This window comes from Peromyscus leucopus, chromosome 1 (genome assembly GCF_004664715.2).
Source record: "Peromyscus leucopus breed LL Stock chromosome 1, UCI_PerLeu_2.1, whole genome shotgun sequence".
Taxonomy (NCBI): Eukaryota; Metazoa; Chordata; class Mammalia; order Rodentia; family Cricetidae; genus Peromyscus; species Peromyscus leucopus.
In genome coordinates, this window is record NC_051063.1 from 174631948 (window position 1) to 174655897 (window position 23950).

The 23950-nt window shown below is 42.4% G+C and overlaps 2 protein-coding genes across 2 annotated transcripts in view; one reads left to right on the top strand and one right to left on the bottom strand.

Moving 5' to 3' along the window:
* The window catches only part of LOC114685891 (pregnancy-specific glycoprotein 22-like), a 577069-nt gene that overhangs the window by 237541 nt on the left and 315578 nt on the right, over positions 1 to 23950 (top strand). The gene's annotated exons all lie outside the window — the stretch shown is intronic.
* LOC119087252 (pregnancy-specific glycoprotein 22-like) lies at positions 1251 to 6785 on the bottom strand. Its single transcript, XM_037201971.1, has 3 exons — positions 6462 to 6785; positions 4968 to 5318; positions 1251 to 3914 (listed from the first exon to the last, which is right to left on the bottom strand). Exons 1-3 carry the CDS (start codon positions 6673 to 6675, stop codon positions 3640 to 3642), a joined length of 840 nt encoding a protein of 279 aa, XP_037057866.1. The 5' UTR covers positions 6676 to 6785; the 3' UTR covers positions 1251 to 3639.

Below are 23950 nucleotides of genomic sequence, written 5' to 3' on the forward strand. Positions count from 1 at the left end.
GGGCATGCTTAAAGTTACAAAGGTTTGTTCCCTTATCATCTTGGCAAAAGGCATGATAACATGTAGGCATGCTTGATGCTAAAAAGAGAAGCTGAGAGTTCCACATCTTGATCCTCAGGCAGCAGAAGGAGACTGTGTGCCCCACTGGGAGTAGCTTACTATGTGAGACTTCAAAGCCCTCTTCCACAGTGACAAACTTCCTCCAACAAGGCTGTACCTTACCCACACAAGGCCACATCTCCTAGTAATACAGTTCCCTATGGGCCACATATTCAAACATGTGAGTCTATGGGGGACATTTCTATACATACCATGAAGCATCTATTATTCAATGCATTTACATTACTTTTGGATTTCTTGGGTAGCCTATGTCTGTGCATAAAAGAGCACCTTCAATGTAGGGCTAGAGCTCCTCTTATATGTGAAAATAAGAATGTGTATTTAGAATGAACCTAGAAATTAAACTGGTTTAAGAAAGTGGCAATTATAGGTTTTCCTCTAAGATCCATGAAATAAGTATTCATGTATAGTTGATTCATGTACATTCCAATACCCGCCATGATTTCCCTCCTTTTGAGCAGCCTATAGTTCAATTAGACAGTTTTTGGTTATCTCCAAGGGATAACTGTAACTCTGGCACATTTGGGGATATCTTGCCATGCTGGTCATTGCTGTAGTTTGTTGGAATCATGACTGTGTAGAACAATTTCTTCTGTTGCCAGAATCTTCAAGTACTATAAGATCTCATCCTCAGAGAAGAGATTTCTGTATCAAATCAGCATGCACAGCAATTAAATGAATCAGCAGCAGGTTCTTTGCATGTATATTATAGCTTATATATTTATGAGACTCCTGGCACTGAGAACAAGTGGGCCTCTGACTCTTGTGTCTGCTTTTGAGACTCTATTGCTCTTATTGGGTTGCAGGGTCCAACATTAATGTGATAGATTTTGTCTCATCTTATTATATCTTATTTTGTCATGTTTTGTTGTTATTGCTTGAATGGTAATCCTTCTCTAATGAGAGAAAGAAAGGAAGTGGACCCCATGATAGGAGATATGGGGAGAAACTGAGAAGTGTTGAGGGGGGACTGTGAACAGTATATATTTTATGAGAAAATAATCTATTTTCAATAAAATAAAAAAGTTAACTCATCAAAGTGATTAAAGGCATTGAAAAGTTTTAATTAGGTCAACTTTGTTTTTAAAAGAGTAACAATAACACTAGAATGTGAAATTTGAGAGCTTGCTGTCAATTTTCCAGATTACTAAAATTTCATTAACTACTCAATAGTGATGGGGGTAATTATAGAATGACTTTTATGAAACAGGCAAATAACTAAAAGCCCAGAACCTACAGAGATGGAACCATGAAGAAACACAAAACTGATTCCGTGAATAACTTATAAGACTAAATCAATAAAGACATTTGTCAAAAGTGAACAATTTTTAATGATGAAAACAGACAAACTAGGGGTACAAGAGAGGCCAGTGCATTAGAGGCACAGGTAAAAAACCACTGCCAACTCAGTACTCAGTGAGGGCACTCATAGTTTTTCCTCTAAGACCAGAATCCACACCCAAATGTTGGTGGTGGCTACTTTTCTTGACTCTTCTCTTAGATATCCTAGACAGAACAATTAGGCAACAAAAATAAATAAAAGTTGGCCAATTAGTTGGCTGTAAAATAGATATACAGATAACAGAAACAATTTTTGAAAATCTTAAAGATTCTACAGAAGTTTCTGGAACTGGTAAACAAAATCACCCATTTGAGCTCTTCAAATGTTAACTGATATTGCACATAAACCACTAGTTCTGTTTTGTCACATGCATAGAGAAGATAAGAAGCAAGAAAGAGTATAGTGGTACCCATGTATCTTCCTGGGAAGAAGTAATAAAAGAGATTTTGTGGAAGGATAGGGGGTGGGCAGAGATGGGGACAGGAGGAAACAGATAGGGTAAGATGGGATGGAAGGAGGAGTATTAGAATAATGACAGGAATAGCGGGACATTTTGGGAAGAATATGGAAACCTACTACAGTGAAAACTCTCTTGAGTTTACAAGAGTGACCCTAGTATAGACTCCTATTGTGAGGGGTAGGTAGCCTGAACCAGCCTTTTTTTTAAATGACAGAAGACTTCTAGCAGTGGGAATGAGACACCAATCTAACCACAAAACCTTCAACCTACAATCTGCCCTTCCTGAAATACATACCAAGGTAATAGTGGAACAGAATTTGTGGGATTGGCCAAGCAATGACTGGTCCAACTTAAAGTCCGTGCCATGAGAGGGAGCCCACACTTGACATAGAGCCTGGACAGAGCAGAAATTCAGACTAGAACCAAACATGATTGGAAAAATATTTGAATGAAAAGATTACTAATGATATTCTCTTATACGAGTAGATCAATGTCCAGCCTAATAGTCATCAGAGAGGCATCATCCTACAGAATATGGGAACAGATACAGAGACACACAGCCAAACAATTGGCAGAGCCACAGGAACACCACAGAATAGGGGAAGGATGGATTATGGGAACCAAAGGGGTCAAGGGCACCATGAAAACATGAAACACAAACAATTAAGCAGGGCTTAAAGAGGACCAAGAGACTGAAGTGATAATCAAACCCTGTATGGGTTTGACCTAGGGCCTCTGCGTATAAGTTATGGTAGTGTAGGTGGGTATTCTTGTGAAACTCCTAATAGTGAAAATGGGGACATCTCTGACTCCTTTGTCTGCCTTATGGACCCTTTTCTTCCTATTAGTTTGCTTGTCCAAGCTCTGATATGAGGGATTGTGGTGGGTCTAATATAACTTGCTATGCCATGTTCTATAGATATCCATGGGAGGTCTGTTGATTTTTTTTAAAAGAAAAACAGAAGAGAAGTGGATCTGGGGTAGAAGGGAAGTCAGGTTTAGGGAGTAGTGGTAGGAGGAGAAATTGTAGTTGGGATGTAATACGTAAGAGGAGAATAGAAAAGTACATATTAACAGGAAAAACACTTATGTGCAAGGTCCCATTGTGAATGCTACTTTCAGAATGAAAACAGTATGAACTGCCCTTATGTGAAGGATTTTCCATCTGTGTATTAATAAACTGTGTATCAAAGATATTTAGAAACCAGCTATGTCCACAGTGAAACGTGGGCAGACCCTTCTCTTGTCACTCTTCCTCACTTCATATAGATGACTGGTATGTAGGCTGCATTGGACTTGGGTGAATTTCTTAAAAAGAGAATGTATTTGAACATATGAGATCATGTTTTTCTAAATGCAAACAATGCACCATTTTCAAAGCCGACTCAGAGGATCCAAAAGTTTGAGGGCTCTGGTAATTACTTCCTATGAATTCTGAGGGGCCACTGTATATTTGAACCACAAGCCAAGCTCTTAAGATCTTTGAATTTTTGCTTACAATATGGATGTCTTTAGTTTCCTTTTAAGACAACCTCACTTTAAATCCTGGTCTTCCCTTGTACACAGTTGTATTCCAAGATTGCAGGCATGAGTCACCCTGCTGGCTGTACCTGAGGAGACACTGATCAGTTTCACCACATAACTTTTCTCCATGCTTTACCCCATTGATAAAGAAATGTGAGCATTCTACTGTAGGATGAGAGGAGAGGTCACTCACTCATCGTGGCCAGGAGAATGGGAGACTGGTCTCCGAACTGAATCGGTTGGAGACCTCACACTGATAATCTCCAGCATCCTCGCTTTTGAAAGGATCTATTTTGAGTCCACACTTTGTCGGGGACAGAGTCACCCTCTCTGTGAGCTTCAGATTCTGGTTATTGAAGATCCAACGGATAGAGATATCAGTGTCAGGTGAAATGCAGGTGAAAGTCACAGATCTACGTCCTGCGACTGTGGTGTCAGTGATTTGCACAAAGGGCTGTGACACAGACTCTGTGAAGAAACAGAGGAGGTCAGTAAATGACTGGAGTCCAGACAGCTCAACCAGGCCCTATTTAGTTCAGACTTTATAAACCTTCCAGGGGGGAGAATTGGGAGCTGTGACTATAGACATATCTTGGGACTTGGACCTGTCACCCAGGGACTGTGTCACCCTGATTCAAGCACTGCTTTCTGTGTCTCAGTTGCCCTGTACTAAGACATGATGATTGCCTTGTTGATGAATTAAGCTTTGTTATGAGCATAACTATGCCCTTGAGATGAGGGAGCTGCTCATATCAGCAGCATCTGTTACTATTTACCCACAGAAGAGAATTCCCTAGGCTGGACCCCTGATGTGAAGGAGGAATTTGGAGTAGCTTCTGCCTCTGTTTCTTCCTTCAATGCCTTGACCTTCCTGTAAAGTCTCATAAGCCCATCATAACGATAGGGTAATGGCCCAGTCACCTGTCCACTGAGCCTCAGGAGAAAGAGATGCACAGGTGACCTATGAACTGCAGTTGTCATCGCAGTACACAGCTGGTTCTAAACTCAATGGGATAATCAGTCACATGACTTAGACAGTCAGTAAAGCCTTGTTCCCTGTCAGCTCTCACAGGAAATCTAAACAAACAAGTCTAAACTAATTGTTACAAAAAGCTCCCTAGTGTCACCTTGAGTCCAGCCAGAGCAAAGTTTTAGAGTCAGGGCTTCCTTGTGGTCTCTTTGAGAACCCCATGGCTTAAGCAGCCAGAGACTACTTGACTCCCAGAGTCTTTCTGAAGACATGTGCATGGTGAGAGCTCCACGTGTCTGCACTAAGGCTGACATCATGGGGCTGAGTTTACTCAGCACAGGACCTCCTCTCTACAGGTAAAGACAGGTGAGGAGTCCTGATCTATTACACTTTGGTTACCCAATATGCATCCTGCAGTAGGGGCCTCAACCCCAGGAAGGGAACACAATGCAGTGGGGGAGAAAGCAGACACAACCCCAGTTTAGTGAAAGTTTAGTGTGTGAAGTTCAACAAGCACACCCAGCAGTTGGAGACCATAGAGAGTCACTTACTCTTTACATAAAGTTCCACGTATGTTGTTTCAATTACGGAATCTTTGTTTATAGCATCTAGTATATACTTTCCTGCATCTTTCTCAGTGACATCCTGGAGCATCAGGGATCCATTATTGTACACTATCCATCTTGCTCTTCCTTGTGTGGGCTCCCAGGAGATGGAATTTCTGGCCATGTTGTATTCTACAACTTTAAGGTATGGAGCCTTATACCAGCAAAAGACTTGCAGATCTTCTGGAAGATTATGTACTTGGAGAAGTACACCTTCCCCTTCAGTAGGATACTGAGGCACTGGTTGGATGGTGAGTTGGGAAGATGTGAGAGGGTTACAGAACAGAGGAAGGGAAGCTGGAAGGGAAAAAAGAAAAAAGTCATCACATGGGGATCATTGTGCTTGGTAAAAATTTGGTGACTTCCATCCTGAGCAGATGGATTCATCACTCAGCCTATATTTGCAGGGGTTGGTGTGTCTAACTCACTTAATGAAGGGTAGAAACATGATGTCCTTTCTTACAGTGCACCCTGAAAGTGTCATGTCCACTGCGTGGAACTGTCCCCTTGGGTGTCCACATGGCTGCTCCTTCACTGCCGTCAGTCATACACTGTGCACACTCTCATGCACACTGGGGTTTGTGATGATGCCTCCCCTGAATTCAACAGGCCTGAGTCTTTCACTGTCTAGGTTTTTTTCTTCCATTTCCTTTGAGTCAACACTCAACCTCTGAGTTCACCTAATCAATGCACTTGCTGCTCTATCAAGTAGCCCTTAGGTCTGGGGCTGTGAGGAGCTGGGAGCAGTCTGTTCTTCAAGGCAGACCCAAGTCATTAAAAGACCTGTCTTGTTTTACATTAACTTGACACAAGCTACAGTCATTTTGCAAAACAAGACCTCAGTTGAAAACACTACCACCAGATTAGTCTGAGATCAAAACTGTAGTACATATTTTTTAATTCAAGATTGATGCAAAAGTATTCAGACCATTGCGAGCAGTTCAAGGAAGCACGTTGAGCAAGCATGAAGAGCAAGCCAATAGAAAGAACTCCTTCATGGTCTCTGTACCAGATCCTGGATTTTATTTATGATACTCTCAATTTGGAGCTAATAAATACCTGAGTTTAACATGGATGTTCTAAAACCATTGTACCCTACCATTAAGAGTTGAGCACTAGAAAATGCTCCCCTGGGTCACTTTAGTCCAGCCTTGGAAGGATGACCGGATTCAGCGATCCCTGGTCTAGGGCCTCAAGAGCCTGGGCTGATTCTGACATCTTAGGCTGAGTTATTTTCCATCAAGGTCTTCCTTGATGCAGGTGGAGTCAGAATATGTAAGATGATCGATGGCCATTTGTCTCTACCAGTGTGTTCTGCGCTAAGTGCTCAAACCTCCTCGTGGGGACACAGTGCAGAGAGGAGGGAGACACAGGCTAAGCATAACAGTCCTATGTGTCTAAGCCCCACCCAGCACTGGACAATCACAGGAAATCACTTACTGTGCACATGGAGTTTCACAGTTGTTTCTTCACTTTTGATATCTGTTCCCAGAATTTGTAGACTATACCATCCAGAGTCTATAGGAGTGACACCATGAATCAGCAGGGATCCATCACTATAAAACGTCTCTCTGCCACTGTATGCAGGCCCCCACACAGTTGATTTGTTGTCTATTGTGTATTGGACAATCACAAGTCTCCTGTTTTCAGTCATCCTTTTGAACCAGACAAAGCCTATAATATTCTCTGGGGGATTGTGTATAAATAGAAGAACACTTCCTCCTTCAGCAATTCTGGATGGCACTGATTGAATAGTGGGTCTGGCAGAGGTGGCAAGGTGTCCACATTTCCAAAGAACTTCTAGAAGAGAAGAGATAGATCCATCTAAATTGAAACTTTTGTATTTGAATAAGATGGGCCCTGTGTTCTAAGCAATTGTATCCATTGCTCAACCTAGGTGTGTGAGTGTCTCCCTGTCCTATCTGGTGGAGGTCATCACATGACCCCCATGTTCAGTGTCCCCACACTTGTCATTTCCACTCGGTTGTGCTCTCTCCTTAGTTGTCAATGTGGCCCTGTATTACTACCATCAGACCCCTGCTCACATTTACAGTGTTGGTGTCAGGGTGACACCTGCCAGACCTCTTCCCCTGCAGATCCTGCATCTCCACTTTCTGGCTTTGTTATCACTGTTTTGCTCTTCCTCTTGGGGTTCTAATAAATACCTGACTGCACTCTGCTGTGTCCTGGCCTTGGTCTCTAGGCACCAAAATGAAACATCTGCACAACTGTGTGACACAGAAACCCAGTTGGGCACCCAGTCTGCCCTGTGTTCTCAATGCTCAGAAAACATGGAATTTTCTCCCAGCAGGAAGGTGAGAGAGATATCTGAAAGGCCCCAAAAGGACCAGCTGAGTGATGTGTGGGGAAGAGAAAAATCTATTCTCAATGGAGCCACCAGTCAAAAAGTTCTGACCCAGGTCAAAGGCCCAGGATGTGTCAGGAATCTCACATCCTGGGTTATGGGAGTAGGTGCTCTGATTTGTGGACAAAAGGTGTTAGCTCCATTGTCCCATGTAAGATTTCAAGACAATGCCTCCACTTCTATGCCATGGTCTTTCTGGGATGCCTTGGACTACTATTGAATTGATTCCCCTTGGGTATTACATATTTCCCAAAGAAAACACACAAAGGGAGATGCAGAACATGATCTCCTGGCAGACACATAAAGATGCCATTAGGTCTGAGAATGCTGTGTCTGTGATTGTCGGGTCTGAAAAAACAGGGATGGAACCAGGCTACTAAATAATGTCTTGATTCAGGCAAATTCTTTTCCACTAGTTTATTGTACATCGTGGCGCCACCCCTGGTAATCACTAGAGCAACTACAGTTCATGTCTGGGGAGCTGTCAGATCAGCATATCCTGTAGGCATTTCCCTACAGGAGACAATTCCCTGAGCTGGACCCCAGAGGACACTTGTCAAGAGGACCTCTATCCTCTCTTCCTGTCCTTGGTTGCTCTGACTATCCTATGAAGTCTCATAAGCCCATCAGAACATAAAGGTAATGGCCTGGACTCCTATCTAGCTAAGCTCCCCCTCCATGTTCAGTCTCTGGAGAAGATGTCCAGGGGACCTAGACTAACCATATCTCTCATGACAATGTACTGGCTGGTTCCAAAGGTGCAGGACTTGGACTACTAAAAAGCATTGTTCCCTGCTGTCAGGAAGTCAATATCCAACCTTTGTGAAATGCATCTCAGGCCTAGTTGGAGTAGAGTCTGGAACAGAGATCTGGAGCCAGGGAAACTTGGTTCTCACATCACTGTGAAGATCCCACTATTCCCCCAACAGGCTCAGTGTTGATTCCATTGGGATCTTTCTCAAGGACACATTGTGTGAGAACCCAAAGACTCTAGACAGAGACTGTTATCCTAGGTTGAATTACCCACCATCCGTTAACCTGTCTGTAAAGTGAAGTGAAATGAAGGACTGTGATCTATTGCCATTATTCTATACCGTGTGTGCCCTGCACTGAATGCTCCATAAGGAGATGCAATGCAGAGGGGAGAAAGGCACAGAATACTCTACTGTGTGTGTCCAATGGAATGAGGCCCACCCAACAGCAGAATTCACAATCACTTACTGTGAACATAGAGGTACATGGATGTTTGCGACACAGTATCTGTGTGTCTGTTAAAGGTTTGTAGGGTATAAATTCCTGTGTCCTTCTCATTGACATTTTGGAGGAGCAGAGATCCATTGCCATACACTGTCTCTCTACCACTATATAAACGCCCTGGCACACTTAACTTTTTGTTTGGTATATATATTGCAATTGTATGATTCATGCTTATCTCCCCTTTGATCCAGGTGAAGGCTATAATATTCTCGGGCAGATTGTGGACAAGAAGAAGTACATTGTCTCCATTGGCCACATGGGGTGGGACAGGTTCCATGGTAAAATCATCAGTGGTTGAAAGGTGCCAGCAAATGAAAATGGAGGCTAGAAGGAAACAGAGAATTACCATCAATATTGAGCCTATGTGGTCATCACTCAACTTAGGTGTGTGGTTAGTGGTGTGGCCATGCTTGGTAGATACGAGCAACATGACTTCCATTCCCTCAGAGACTCTGACTATGTTATTAACTCTCTCAGAAATTCTTTGCTCAGGTGTCTGCCTGGCTCTCCCCTCAGTGTCCCTATATCCCTCCTCACATAGAGTATTTGGTGTGAGGAGCAATGATCCTCTCTTAACTCCCCTGCTGGAGAGTCCCCACTTTCTCTTGTTTTCCCCCATTTGCTTTGTGATTCCAATCATCCCACTGCTTCATCTTGCAGATAAATGGATATCAGGTCCACTAGAACAAGGGCATTGTGACGACAGGTATTTTTCTGACCTTTTTGGAAAGTTAAGTTCCTGGAAAAGATTCAGACACAAGAGGATAAAGGAAAAGAAGAAGGAAGGAAAGATGGAAGGAAGGAAAGAAGAAAGGAAAGAAGGAAGGAAGGAAGGAAAGAAGGAAGGAAGGAGAAGGAGGAAAGAAGGAAGGATAGGAGTGGAAGGAGGGAGAGGAAGGAAGGAACGAAGGAAGGAACGAAGGAAGGAATGAAGGAAGGAAGGAAGAGAAAAAGAATGTGTCCTCATGGGATTATCTACATAGTTTCCAGGTTTGTAGTTAGTACCAATAATTACATTCAAAGGTGATTTATATTACTTTAGATTTACTCATGTACTGTACGTATTTCTGAAGGCAGGTGTCTTGTTGTGTTCATGTGAAGGTGTATGCTACATATAGGTGTAGAGGAAAATGTCTCTGTGGGTGCGAGTGTGGGTGTATGTCACAGCACTTGCATGTGAGCTAAGAATTAAATTCAGGTTGTCATTTCTCCACACACAGAGCTCTCTCAATGGCCCATCCCTTCTTGATTTCTATTTGGAGAGTCACCAAGTCATGGTTTGGGACATCAGTCTTTAGAACATTGCAGGCAACATAATTGACTGTGGATACAGGGTGTTCAAAGCTTTTCTCTTCCCCTCATCACCTCCTGTCTGCTCAGAGTCTCAGGCTGCTGAGCCTCTGTCTCTTGCTGTATCTTCTGCCCCATGGCTGCAAAAATGAAACCCGAGTCTCCCCTCAGGCTCCTGTCCCTTTTAGGACACTCTAGCCTGCCTCCAATTTCCTCTCTGCCCACACAGTAAGAGAGTGAGTACACTTACCTGTGAGCAGGAGCCCCTGCCAGTTTGTGCAACCTTTGCAGGGAATCATGGAGGGCACTTCCATCTCTCTTCTCACTGTACTGTCCTCTCTGTGAGAAGTAGAGTGACAGTTCTAGCAAGGCACCCAGTCTCTGCTGTTCTTTTTTTCTCTGAGCTGTTTCCTTGAAGGCTGGAGAACTTTCCAGAAACCAATGGGCTTTCAGTGGTGGGATCTGAGTCCAAGACACTGCTCAATCACTTCTACTCCCAGTGCTACCCAGAATCCCTCTCAACTTCATTTTATGTTTCTCCTCCAATAAACACATTGAGCAACAGTGCTGATAAGCATCTCCATGCCCCCAGAGAAAATTGGCTCATCCCAGGACTGACACATGCTTTATCTTGCCTTGTATCTGTCAGCACCAGAGGGAGCCTCCATCCTGCCTATGTGTCCTTGTGACAGAGAGACCCAGCTGAACATGCAGAGTCTGCCCTGTGTCCCCAGTGGACTGGGAAATTGATATTTTTTAATCCTAGGAGGAAGGTGACCGAGATGTTTCTGAAGGTTGGAAAGAGACAAAATGAACGATAACCAAGAATGAAGATCAATCCTTTATCACTAATGTCACCAGTCAAAGTTTTGAACTAGGAGAGATGCCCAAGGGCTGTTGTCTGAGGGGTTGCACATGCTCAGTGCTGGGGAAGATAGGACCAATTGTCCTTGAAAGAACTGAAGGTTCCATCTTACTATAAAGGGGGTCAAGGCAACATTTCAGCATTATGTGTTGGCCGAACTTTATGTTGGGTGAGTCGATGTCCTCCCTGATCTTCCTGGGTCACCTTTGCCCTTTGCCTTGGTGATAACCTGGTGGTGATCCTGTCTTCCCCTATGTGAGACTCCCGGAGAGAGGAGATGTTCAGGTTTTCTATGCAGAAAATTTTCTCAGAAAAAGCAAGCATCTAGTAGGTCTGAACACAGTATAATGAGGGAGCTCCAGTTTGGTAGAGACAGGAATGGAAACAAGTGTGCTAAACAAGGTCATTTTCTTACAGTGAATGTGTGTCCTAATATCTTTCCCTGGAGATCACTAGGAGACTATAATCTCAACAGGCAAGGTCAAGAAGTCAACTGTGGCCTGCCCTGGTACCCTCAACACAGGTGGGATTCAGGTCTGTTATCATGTTCACTATGCTCTACAGAATTCCTAATAACACCTAGTATAGGGTAGGTCCAGACGTGGTTGCAGATTTGTCCTGGGAAGTCCAGGACTGAAGTTGGAAGCAATGTTCATCCAGAAGACAGACATCCTCAGGAAGAATCTTGTGGTCAGAAAATTCAGAGAAAGTTCCTGGACATTTCTCTTGAAACTAAAAAGAGAGGACACAGTCAGGCATGGTGGTCCATGTATGAAATCACAGCTCTTGGGAGGTAGACGTAGGTAGATCTCTATGAATTCAAAGCCAGCCTAGTCTACTAAGCAAGTTCCAGGACAAATAGAGCTATTAGACAGAGAAACTTAATCTTGAAAAAAGGAGAGGATATCAATTAAAGTAGGGGCTGCACATGAATGTCCTGGCCCATCACTGGTGTCTAAATCCTTCCTTCTCTTTACCCACGGGGTCCTTTCAAGGTCTGTTCTTGAGTACAGGGAACATTGATTCAAATGGATGTGTCATCTGCTCTATGTTTGCTTTTCTCACTCTGATTGAAGAAAATGTCCTGTGCAAAAGCAGCTAAGGGGAAAGTCGAGGGTTTATTTCCTTCTGGGGCTGTGTCATATTGTAGCACTGAAGGAAGTTGGGGCAAACAAACATGCTGCTCTCTGGCTCATTCACTGTTTCACTCTCCATCCCATGCTTAGCGATCTTTCTGATACAACCAAGGGCCATCAGCCTAGGGATGGTGTTGTACAGTGTCTTGGGCCCTCCTATACAACCTGACCTGATAAATCAGTTACTCTGTTGAGACTCTTTTCCCCCAGGTGATGTTGGACTGTGTCAAGGTAACAATTAATGCTAACTAGCATACTGTTTCAAGCTGCTAAGTCTTCCTCCTCCACAGGAAGATTTCAAAGTGAGTCCCCCATTCTCCAAGGGTTTATCTCTCTTTCTTTGCTGTGGTCATCACATGCCCTTGTGTCCACTGTGTCCACGGCCCCACACAGCTGGACCCTGAGTGCCAGGGCACAACTCAAGGACATGTACCCTGGATTTCACTTTTCCCACTTACCAGATCCTGAGCTCAGGGACACTGTGATGTCCACCACAGACATTGTGAAGAGTAAGTGAAACAACATCATCAAAACATTAGTTTCATGCAGTCATTAGTTGGCCACTTCCACAATTTCTGTGATACCTTTACACAGCACATCTTGTAGAAAGGACAAATTATAGTTCAAAAGTTTTGTGGCTATGTTGGTGTCCCAATCACTCCATTCTATATCTCCATTATTAGTAGTTTTATCTAGGATCACCTTCCTAGATTCCTTGGAGTTTCAGTTATACTAGGTTTCTAGCTCCTCTCAGAGATGTCCCCAGATTCCAGTTGTCTCTCAGTATTATCTCTTTCTCCATCATTCCCTCATAAGAGCCCTCCTGTTCCAATCTCCACACCCCCATCCAGATGCCAGCCCCCTTTCACCCATAATGTCTATTCTATTTCCACTTCATAGGTGTGGCCTTGTTGGAGTAGGTGTGATCTTGTTTGAGAAAGTGTGTCACTGTGAAAAGGAGCTTTGAGGTCTCATGTATGCTCAAGCAACACCCAGTGAGAAAGACCATTTCCTGTTGCTTCTACATCAAAATATAAGGGGATTCTCAGCTCCTGTTCCAGCCCCATAATGAAACCATGTTACACCTTGATGATAATGGACTAAACCTCTGAAAATGTAAGCCACCAAATAAAATGTTTTTCCTCTATTGCCATGGTCAAGGTGTCTCTTCCCAACAATAAAAACCTAGTTAACACAGGTATGTCCCTTGTATCCCTGATCTCTTCAAGACTTTTATCATGAAGGGTTGTTGGATTTCATCAAAAGCATTTTCAGTATCTAATAAGATGACCATGTGTCTTTTCTTTCAGTTTGTTTATATAGTAGGTTACAGTGACAGATTTTTGTATGCTCAACCATCCATGCATCTCTGGGATGAAACCCACTAGATCATGTACAATGATCTTTTTAATGCATTCTTGGATGTGGTTTGCAGGTATTAGATTAAGAATTTCTGAATCTGTGTTCATGAAGGAGATTGGTCTGTAATTCTCTATTTACTGAGTGTTTGTGTCCACTGCTGAGCCTGGTACAGTGGCCTCCAAGGCATTTCTGTTGAAGGAAGTCCTACAGATTAGACATAATAAGACTTCCTATTGAGCTTCTGAGAGAAGCACCCTCAGACTTTCCTCTGGACTTGTGTGTACAGAAATCTCACACATGAGACCAGGAGTAGGCCTGTCATTGAACTAACTACCCAGGATGGACTATAATGAGGGACAATCTTCCCAGGTATTTGATGATGACTGAGATGAGGCACACATCCCCCAAAAGTAAAGGATGAGTCTCAGAATGAACTAGCAGAGGGAAGAATATGGAGTATAGGTGAACTTGAAGCAGAAACATTTTCGTGGCCTGTAATGCCCTCTCCTGCACAATTAAGGCCCACAGAAAGATATTTCCTGAAATTCAGGTGGCTGCTTCCTTCCTCCCTCCTTCCTTTCCTTCCTTCCATTCTTCTCTTCCTTTGCATGTATTTGGCTACATTACTGCATGTATATTTGTTCACCACAAGTATACCTGGTGCCCACAGAATCCTGAAGGGGGACTTGGATACCATGGAAATGGAATTACAGACTGGTTATAAGCTGCCATGAGTGTTCTGGGACCAGAATATGTCTTCTACAAGAGCAGTCAGTCCTCTTAACCACTGAATCGTCTCCCCAGCACTCCCAGGTGGATGCTTTCAGAAGCAGATCTGACTGATAGAAGGCAGTGAACAAGAACTGGCTGGAACTCTGGCTGCAAGGGACAAGTGTGTTTGGAAGATCTGGGTGAGGACTATGGAGTGCTTTCTCTGTATGAAACAATTGTTACTAATACCCAGGATCTAAGGCCAATCCCCAAAGGTATTGCTTCTCTAAAGAGCACAATGAGGTATGATGAGGGACAGATGCTAGAGCTGTTTAAATTCAGTGTCTTTCTGAGCAGAGAGAGTCCTGTGTAAGATGCAAGGTACAAAGCCCTTTCCTTTGTCTTTCTGGAGTAGTGATATTAGCATGACATAAAACACATGATTTCCTATCCAGTACGTGGGCTGTGGAGTCCTGAAATTTAGCAGAAATTCTCCAGAGGTGGATAATTTAGTTCTAGAGTCAAAACTAACTCTCTATTTGTTTTTACTTCATAGAACAGACATCTCCTCAAGCTGCTAATAGCCAAGATTGACTTCTGTGAAAAACAGCTGCTCCTGCTCCACATACACCTGAGAAGGCCTCCATACCCCACATCCCACTGGATATATGGTTTTACACAGCTAGCTTGTCTGTCACCCATGGCCTATGAGACAGATGTACATGTATTTTCTATGTCTCTTTCCCAGTGATAGCACACATTGTTAATGAATGTTGCCATTGTGATAAGGTAGCCTCAGATAAGCACAAGGTCCTGACACTTGGACAAGACAGCTGTCCAAATCAGCATCATCTATTACCACTTGTCTACAGGAGAGACTGTTCTAGTCTTAATCTCTAAGGACATGGAGTCTCCAGGAGGACCTATGGCCCCTGCCCTTCCCTTGGGGATCCTGACTGCCCTGTGACACATCATAAGCCCATCAGACCAGTTGGTTAACAGCCTGTGAACTGATGAAGCTGGGTTCTCCATGCTGAGTCTCAGAAAGAGATGCCCAGATGAATAGTGGATGCCCAGGGACTGTGTAAAACATCCTGGAGCTGGAGTTAGGTAACATTGTGAAACCTCTTTACATAGGTGCTGGGAATTGAACCCAGGTCCTCTGGAAGAGCAGTATGTTCTAGTAAACACTGGTCCAAATCTGCAGCCCTCCTTTCTCATTCTCTTCCTTTTTCCCTCTGTAGTTCCGGTCAATGCCTTAATTCACTTTCTAAATGCCTGTCTGCCTTCTGGTCAATTGCACCTAGGGCTTTGGGAGGACAGAATGCCCCTGCTATTTGGGGATGTCCCAGTGCCTGGTAAAGGTTCAGACACAAGTGGATGAATGAAAGAATGAATGAATGATACAAAGACATTCATTTGAAGGAATCTCGTGTTGGTAGATTACAAAAGAGGCTAATGCCACAGTTTGACTTTTAATTTACAATTAGGCATTTTAGGTATGTGGGAAGAGATAGATAGATAGATAGATAGATAGATAGATAGATAGATAGATAGATAGTATTTATGTAATTACTCATGCACACATCAGTGTATGGGTGAGAAAATGCTATTGCACATGAATGGAGGTTAGAAGAAATGAGGGAATTAGTTCTCTAACTCACGAAGTTGAATCTGGGAATTGAAGTCAGCATGTCATCTTTGGCAGCAAGTGCCTTTACCCACTAAATCATCTTGGTGGCCCACCCTGCTCTGACTTTCATTTAGAGGGGTACCATGTCATATTGGGGAATATCAGTTTTCACCAAATAATGGTAAATGAGGAAAAACTTTGAGTGGAAAGCAATCTGATTCCCCCTCCCTTTACTGTTTCAGTTCACCAAGGGCTTCCTGATACTAAACCTGTGTCCTCCTCTGTATTCTCATTTTGGACTGTGAGAACAAACCCCTAGCTCTCTCTCAAGCTCCTGTCTTAGAAGACTTCAACAATACTCTGAGTTTCCCTCCTATCATCTACTGTGAAGACATGGTCTTTGCAAATTTGTTAGGACACAGGTCTGAGGATTTAGGCCAGGTTCCCACAGCCTTAATTAGGCCACATCTCCTGCACCTAGGACAGAGTGTATGAGCTCTCTATGCTGTGACCTGAAGGCAGGAAAAGAGGAGAAAAGTTATTTGCTATCTCTCTGTCTATATCTCTGTGCCTGTATCCCACTGTCTTTCTCTGTCTCTCCCCTCTCTTTCTTGCTCATGCTTAGCTATCTTACTTAAACATCCCAGGACCACCTGTACAACCACAGCACTGCCCACAGTAACCTTGGACCACTTACTTCCATTCGGACAATCAAGACAATCCCTCACAGATAATTCTGCAGACTGACCTTTAGAGGGCCACAGAAGCTCTGAAAGCCATGTCAACTTCCAAAAATATTACCTTATTGAAGCTAGGAGTCTACTGAAGTAGTCAGGTACATTTGTGCCAAGCACAACAGCCTGGATTCCAACACCAGTACATTATACATACTGAATGTCTCCAACTATACCCACAAATGTTAAAAGATCCTGTGTCTGAGATGTCACATTTCTCTATCACAGGTGGAAACCCTGAGATCTGCCAGACAGAAGTCCCCCGATGTCATGATTTGCTCCTGCATGGATCTGGATGGAATCACATGATCAATCACAGGATGACATGGCCAATCTAGGTGTGGTATAGGTGGTTTAATGTCATGAAACCAAAAGGAACTGAGGAGTCTATCTCTGGCTCTGTGTAATTGCATAATTGTGTCCATGGTGGAACAAAAGTAACTCACAAATAACAAATTTGTTGACTGGAACACATTTTTTTCCACTCACTGGCTCCCTGGTCATACACTCAAGCATTCTGAGTCATTCCTAATAAAACTGAGAAAAGTGAGAATCCTGTTGCTCTCAGATAGCCTCAGTCTGACACCTTCCAAAAGGCTCTGAACACTTATCCACCACAGAGTAGGTTATATCCTGAGACTCAGGATAATATGTTAATGCTACCGAGTCCTCACCCTCCACTGTGTGGAAGTTGTTTCTTGTGGTTGTATGTAACAGTGCTGTGTAGACAACAGAGAGGAGATTGCCCTGTGTGGGACCTCTGACACCTGCAAGGGTCTCATTTGACTAGTGTTGGTTGCTTACCACCTCCCTGCTGGCCAGAGTATAAAGTAATATTAATCATAGGAAATGGCTGGTATTCCGAGTGCTCAGAGAAGATGGGGTCTCCTGTGCTATAGTGGAGAAACTCAGACTTTGTTATATGTGAGCTGAGATAGGGAGCTTAATGATAAACACACCTAGAATGGTCATGCAGCCCAAAGTACTGTTTTCCTCCAGAGGCACTGATCATCACTGCTCAGCATGGGCCAGTGTCCTCCAAAGATTTGATATCTAAGGCTGTTGTATGGATAAGTGGTGATGAGATTTTCTATTTTATTTCCCTGGGAAAAATCACAACCTGTGCTCAGGGCATGATTTGGAACAGAAATTTCAGCCAGAAGACCAGGAGCCAGCTTCCTTTTAACTCCGTGGTCCAGATGAAACACAGCGTGACCCATGTTGCTCAGGTGATTCTTGATGACCAACATGAGCTCCTGGCTACCTAACAATGAAGCATGAATCTAAGAATGATCTAGGAATACAAAGGATTAAAGAAGCTTCCAACAGAACCACCTTTCCCCACAAGCTTTAATGTCTCTTCTCTCATATGTGTGAACTATGTAGAGAGCTTTTGTGAGGTTCAGATGGATAGTGATTATGTGACATATAGATACTAAAGGTGATAATTTTCTGAAACTGGACTGATGGACCTGGTGTGTTCAGCATGTGTGCTAGTTACACTGTGTCTCATAACACAAGCTAGAGACATCTGAGGAACCTCAACTAATTGCCTCCTTCAGCTTGGCCTGTGGGTATTTGGGGGAGCATTTACTTGTTATAGATTGATGTGTGAGCACCCAGAACACTGTGGATATTGCCATTCCTAGGCAGGTTGTCCTAGGCTATACAAGGAGAAGAGAGCAAATCATTAAGATTACACTGGGAAGCACCATTTCTCCGCCATCTCTACTTGACTTATTGTTGGTTAGATACCAACAATGATACAAGTAAATAATAGTAGTTTACAAAACCAATGGATGAAAAGTTGGTACTTTGAAGTGATTAACAGTTTTGACAAATTTTAATTAGATTAACTTTGTCTTTAAAAGTTTAACGTTATTAACCCTGTCTCGAAAAACCAAAAAAAAAAAAATGTTTAACGTTATTGAGCCAGTGCAGTCCCAGAGACTGGGCAGCAGCTTCCTCCTCCACCCCCTTACCAAGCCAACCATCCTGAGTAGCACTACCAGAGCCATATGCACACCCCACCCCTCCAATGATTGGGAACAGGTAAGGCCCAGATCTCCGGACTGGTCAGGCCAGTTCTCTAGCCTTTAGGCCCCAGAGGCACATTCCATGCTCCTCCCCCACAGCCAGTGCAGCCCCAGAGACCAGGCAGCAGCCTCCTCCATACCTCCTCCCTAATCATCCTCTGCATCACCAGTGACCAGAACCATATGCCCCTCCTGCACTGATTGGAAAGAAGAGCAACCAGAGGACCCACAGGCCCCACCTGCACCAATTGGGAAAAAAAAGTGACCTGGAGCTCCACCTATACAGATTAAAGAATGAAATGGGTAGCCAGCAGTGTAAGAACACCTTAAACAATATAAAGGGCAACAAGGCACCACCAGAACCTGGTGATCCTACAACAGCAAGCCTGAACATCCCAAAGAAGGTGATCCAGAAGAAAATGACCTTAAAAACAACTTTATGAAGATGATGGAGGCCACAAAATAGGAAATAAAAATTCCATTAAAATGGAAAAGACAAACAAAAAATTGGAAGAAATTGGGAAATCTCTTAAAGAAAGTCAAGAACCACCCCCACCCTCCAAAAAAAAGTCAAATGGTTGAAGTAAGCAGTGCAAGACTTGAAAGTTGAAATAAAAGCAATAAAGAAAACACAAACTGAGGGAATTCAAGAAAAGGGAAATCTGAGTAAATGAACAGAAACTACAGAGGCAAACATAACAAATAGAATACAAGAAATAGAAGACAGAATCTCAGGCCTTGAGGATATGATAGAAGAAATAGATTCATCAGTCATAGAAAATGTTAAGTCCAGCAAATTTTTAACACAAAACATTAAGGAAATCTGGGACACCATAAAAAGACCAAACTTAAGATAATAGGGATAGGAGTAGGAGAATAATTCCAGCTCAAAGGCACAGAAAATATATTCAACAAAATCATAGAAGAAAATTTTCCCAACCTAAAGAAAGACATGCCTATGAAAGTACAAGAAGTGTAGAGAACACAAAATAGACTGAACCACAAAAAGTCCTCTTGCTACATAATAGTCAAAACACTAAACACAAAGAACACTAAACATAAAGAATAAAGAAAGAATATTAAGAGCAGCACAGGAAAACAGTTAAGTAACATATAAAGGCTGACTATCAGAATTACACCCAACTTCTCAATGGAAACTCTGAAAGCCAGAAGGTCCTAGACAGATATTCTGCAGATACTGAGAGACCATGGAGGCCAGCCCAGACTACTACATCCACAAAAAGCTTTCAGTCACCATAGATGGAGAAAACAAGATATTCCATGATAAAACCAGATTTAAAAATTACATATCCACAAATCCAGCCCTACAGTATTAAAAGAAAAAATCCAACACAGGGAAGATAGGCTCAACCAGCAAAATACAGGCAATAGATAACCTCACACCAGCAAATCCCAAAGAATGGAAAAATATACACACACACTCTACCACCAAATCAATAACAGAAATTGACAATCACTGGTCAATATTTTTTTTTTAAGTTCTGGTAGAATTCTGCACTGAAACCATCTGGGCCTGCACTTTTACTTGGCTTCTATTTCCTTAGGGGTTATAGGTTTATTAAAATTGTTTATCTGATCTTGATTTAATTTTGACATATGGTACCTATCCAAAAAATTGTCCATTATCTTCTAGATTTTCCAATTTTGTGGACTACAGGTTTTCTTTTTTTTTTATTAAGTAAATTTATTTTACAACATCATTTAGTTCAACATAATAGCCACAAATTCCCCTGTTCTCCCACTCTCGCCCCCCCTCCCCCTCCCTCCACCCCACCCCCCATTCCCACCTCCTCCAGATCAAGGTCTCCCCCGAGGACCGGGATCGACCTGGTAGACTCAGTCCAGCCAGGACCAGTCCCCCCTCCCAGACCAAGCCAAGTGATGAAGACCACATGAGAAGGGGAGGAAGCAGAGAGCTAGGGAGGCCCACGGAGATCCACAAAGATACCCCCACAAAAGACTGCTGGCAATGGTTGAGAGACGGCAGGAACTGACCTACTCCGGTGATGGGATGGCCAGACACCCTGTTAGTTGTGCCATAAACCCCATCCAAGGAAAGTCTGAGGAATCTGGATGCAGACATCCACGGCTGGGCCCCTGGTGGAGCACTGGGAGTCTAATTAGTGAGAAAGAAGAGGGTTTATATGAGCGAGAATTGTTGAAGCCAGGGTTGGATAAAGCACAGGGACAAAAAACCAAATGAATGGAAGCACAGGATCTATGAACCAAAGGCTGAGGGGCCCCCAACTGGATCAGGCCCCCTGAATGGGTGAGGCAGTCATTTGGCTTGATCTGTTTGGGAGGCAGCTGTGTGTTGGTGCTGGGTCCTGGGCTTGCTGCATGAGTTGGCTGTTTGAATCCTGGGACTACAGGTTTTCAAAGTATTACCTAATGATACTCTGGATTTCCTCAGTGTCTGTTATTATGTCCCCCTTTTCATTTCTGGCTTTGTTAATTTGGATGCTCTCTCTCTGCTATTTGATTAGTTTGGATAAAGCTTTGTCCATCTTGTTGATTTTCTTGAAGAACAAACTATTTGTATTGATTTTTTGTTTTTGTTTCATTGATTTCAGCCCTCAATTTGATTATTTCCTGTCATCTACTCATCCTGGGTGACTTTGGTTCTTTTTGTTCTAGAGCTTTCATGTGTGCTGTTAAGTTGCCAGGGTGAGGTTTCTCCAACTTCTTAATGTAGGCACTTAGTGCTATGAACTTTCCTCTTAGTACTGCTTTTGTAGTGTCCCACATGTTTGGGTGTATTGTGCATTCATTTCATTGAATTCTAGGAAGTCTTTAATTTCTTTCTTTATTTCTTCCTTGACCCAGTGGTGATTCAGTTGAGCATTGTTCAGTTTCCGTGAGTTTGTAGGCTTTCTGCATTTTGGGCTGTTGTTGAATTCTAACTTTAAGCTATGGTGGTCCAATAAGATACAGGAGGTTATTCAAAAAATTATTTTGTATCTGTTAAGATTTGTTTTTGGTTCCATGTATGTGCTCAATTTTAGAGAAGGTACGGTATGCCAATAGTCAACAACAAACTAAGTAGCAAGAAACTCAAAGTGATTCCACTAAAATCAGGAACAATACAAGGATGTCCACTCTCCCCATATCTATTCAATACAGTACTCACAGTCCTACCTAGAGCATTAAGACAACAAAAAGGAGATCAAGGGGATGCAAATGGGAAAGGAAGAAGTCAAACTTTCACTATTTGCAAATGATATGATAGTATATATAAGTGACTCCAAAAATTCTGCCAAGGAACTACTATAGCTGATAGACACCTTCAGTAGTGTGACCAGATACAAGATTAACAAAAAAACAAAAACAAAAAAAAACAAACAAAAAAACAAAAAAACAAAAAAACAGTAGTACTCCTATATTCAAATGATAAATAGGTTGAGAAAGAAATTAATGAAACATCACTCTTGACAATAGCCACAAATAACATGAAATATCTTGGGGTAACTCTAATCAAACAAGTGAAAGATGTGTATGACAAGAACTTTAAGTCTTTGAAGAAAGAAATTGAAGAAGATATCAGAAAATGGAAAGATCTCCCATGTTCATGGATAGGTAGGGTCAACATAGAAATCTTACCAAAAGCAATTTATACATGCAGTGCAATCCCCATCAAAATCCCAATGCAATTATTCACAGACCTTGAAAGAACAATACTCAACTTCATATGGAAAAAAAAAACTCAAGCTAGCCAAAACAATCCTATACATTAAAGGAACTTCCAGAGGCATCACCTTCCAGAGGCATCACCATCCTTGACTTGAAGCTCTACTATAGAGCTATAATAATAAAAATGCTTTTATTGGTATTGGCAAAAAAAAAAAAAAACAGAAACATTGATCAATGGAATCAAATCAAAGACCCTGACATTATTCCACCTACAAACACTTAATTTTTGACAAAGAAGCCAAAACTGTACAATGGAAAAAAGAAAGCATCTTCAACAAATGATGCTGGCATAACTGGGTGTCAATATGTAGAAGAATGCAAATAGATCCATATTCATCACCTTGCAAAAAGCTTGAGTCCAAATGAATTAAAGACCTTAACATAAATCCAGTTACACTGAACCTCATAGAAAAGAAATTGGGAAGTGGCCTTGAATGCATTGGCACGGGAGACATTGAGAGCAGCAATTAATAAATGGGACCTCTTGAAACTGAGACTTTTCTGTAAGGTGAAGAGCACTGTAAATAAGACAATAAGGCAGTGTACAGAATAGGAAAAGATCTTTACCAGCCCCACACCTGGCAGAGGATGATCTCTAAAATATATAAAGAACACAAGAAACTAGACATCAAAATATCAAATAATCCAATTAAAAAGTAGGCTACAGAGCTAAATAGAGAATTCTCAACAGAAGAATCTCAAATGGCTAAAAGACATTTAAGGAAGTGTTTAACATCCTTAGCTATTAGGGAAATGCAAATCAAAATGACTCTGAGATACAATCTAACACCTGTCAGAATGGCTAAGATCAAAAAAAAACTGAGGACAAATTATGTTGGAGAGGATGTGTTGAAAAGGAAATGTTCCTCCACTGCTAGTGGGAATGCAATCTTGTACAGCCTTTCTGGAAATTAGTATGGCAGTATATCAGAAAATTGGGAATCAACCTACCTCAGGACCCAGCAACATCACTCCTGGGCATATACCCAAAATATGCTCAAACATACCACAAGGACATTTACTCAACTATGTTCATAGCAGCATTATTTGTAATAGCCAGAATCTGGAAACAACCTAGATGCCCTTCAACTGAAGAATGGATAAGGAAAATATGGCACATTTACAAAATGGAGTATTACACAGTGGTAAAAAAAAAAAAAAACCAACAATGTCATCATTAAATTTGTAGGCAAATGGATGTAACTACAAAAAAAATCATCCTTAGTGGGGTAACCTAGATCCAGAAAGACAAACATGGTATGTACCCACTCATAAGTGAATATTAGACACAAATCCAAAGATAACCAGGCTCTAATTCACAACCCCAGAGAAGCTAGGTAAAGAGGAGTACCCTAAGAGGGACACAAATGGATCACCTCAGGAAGGGCAAAGGGTTATGATCTCCTGGGTAATCTGGAACGGGAAGTAGAGGGGAGGGGATGTAAGGTTGGAACATAAGGGCTCAAGATGGCTGAGTCCAGGGAAAGATGGAGAGGGAGAGCAATGAAAGAAATATCTTGATAGAGTGTTCCTTTAAGGAGATGGGGAGAAATCTGCAGCTAGAAAACCCCAGGAACTCATGGGGTTGTCCCTAGCTAAGACTCACAACAATGGTAGAAAGGGTGCTTGAACTAGCCTTCCCCTGCACTCTGGTTGATATCTACCTTAATTGTCATCATAGAACCTACATTCAGTGACTGATGAAAGCAGATGCAGAGACCCACAGCCAGGCACTTGGCTAAGATCCTGGAGTTCAGTTGAAGAGAGGAAGGAAGGATTATAGGAGCAATGGGTGTCAAGATCATGATGTAAAAAAAAACCACAGAGAT

Bases quoted from the DNA above. Each gene is read 5' to 3' on its own strand.
- LOC119087252 (XM_037201971.1), bottom strand. From the start codon at position 6,675: ATGACTGAAAACAGGAGACTTGTGATTGTCCAATACACAATAGACAAC. The intron at 5,319-6,461 runs GTAAGTGATTTC...TTTCCCTTCCAG, and splicing joins TGTGAAACTCCATGTGCACA to CTTCCCTTCCTCTGTTCTGT. The intron at 3,915-4,967 runs GTAAGTGACTCT...GTTTCTTCACAG, and splicing joins CGTGGAACTTTATGTAAAGA to AGTCTGTGTCACAGCCCTTT.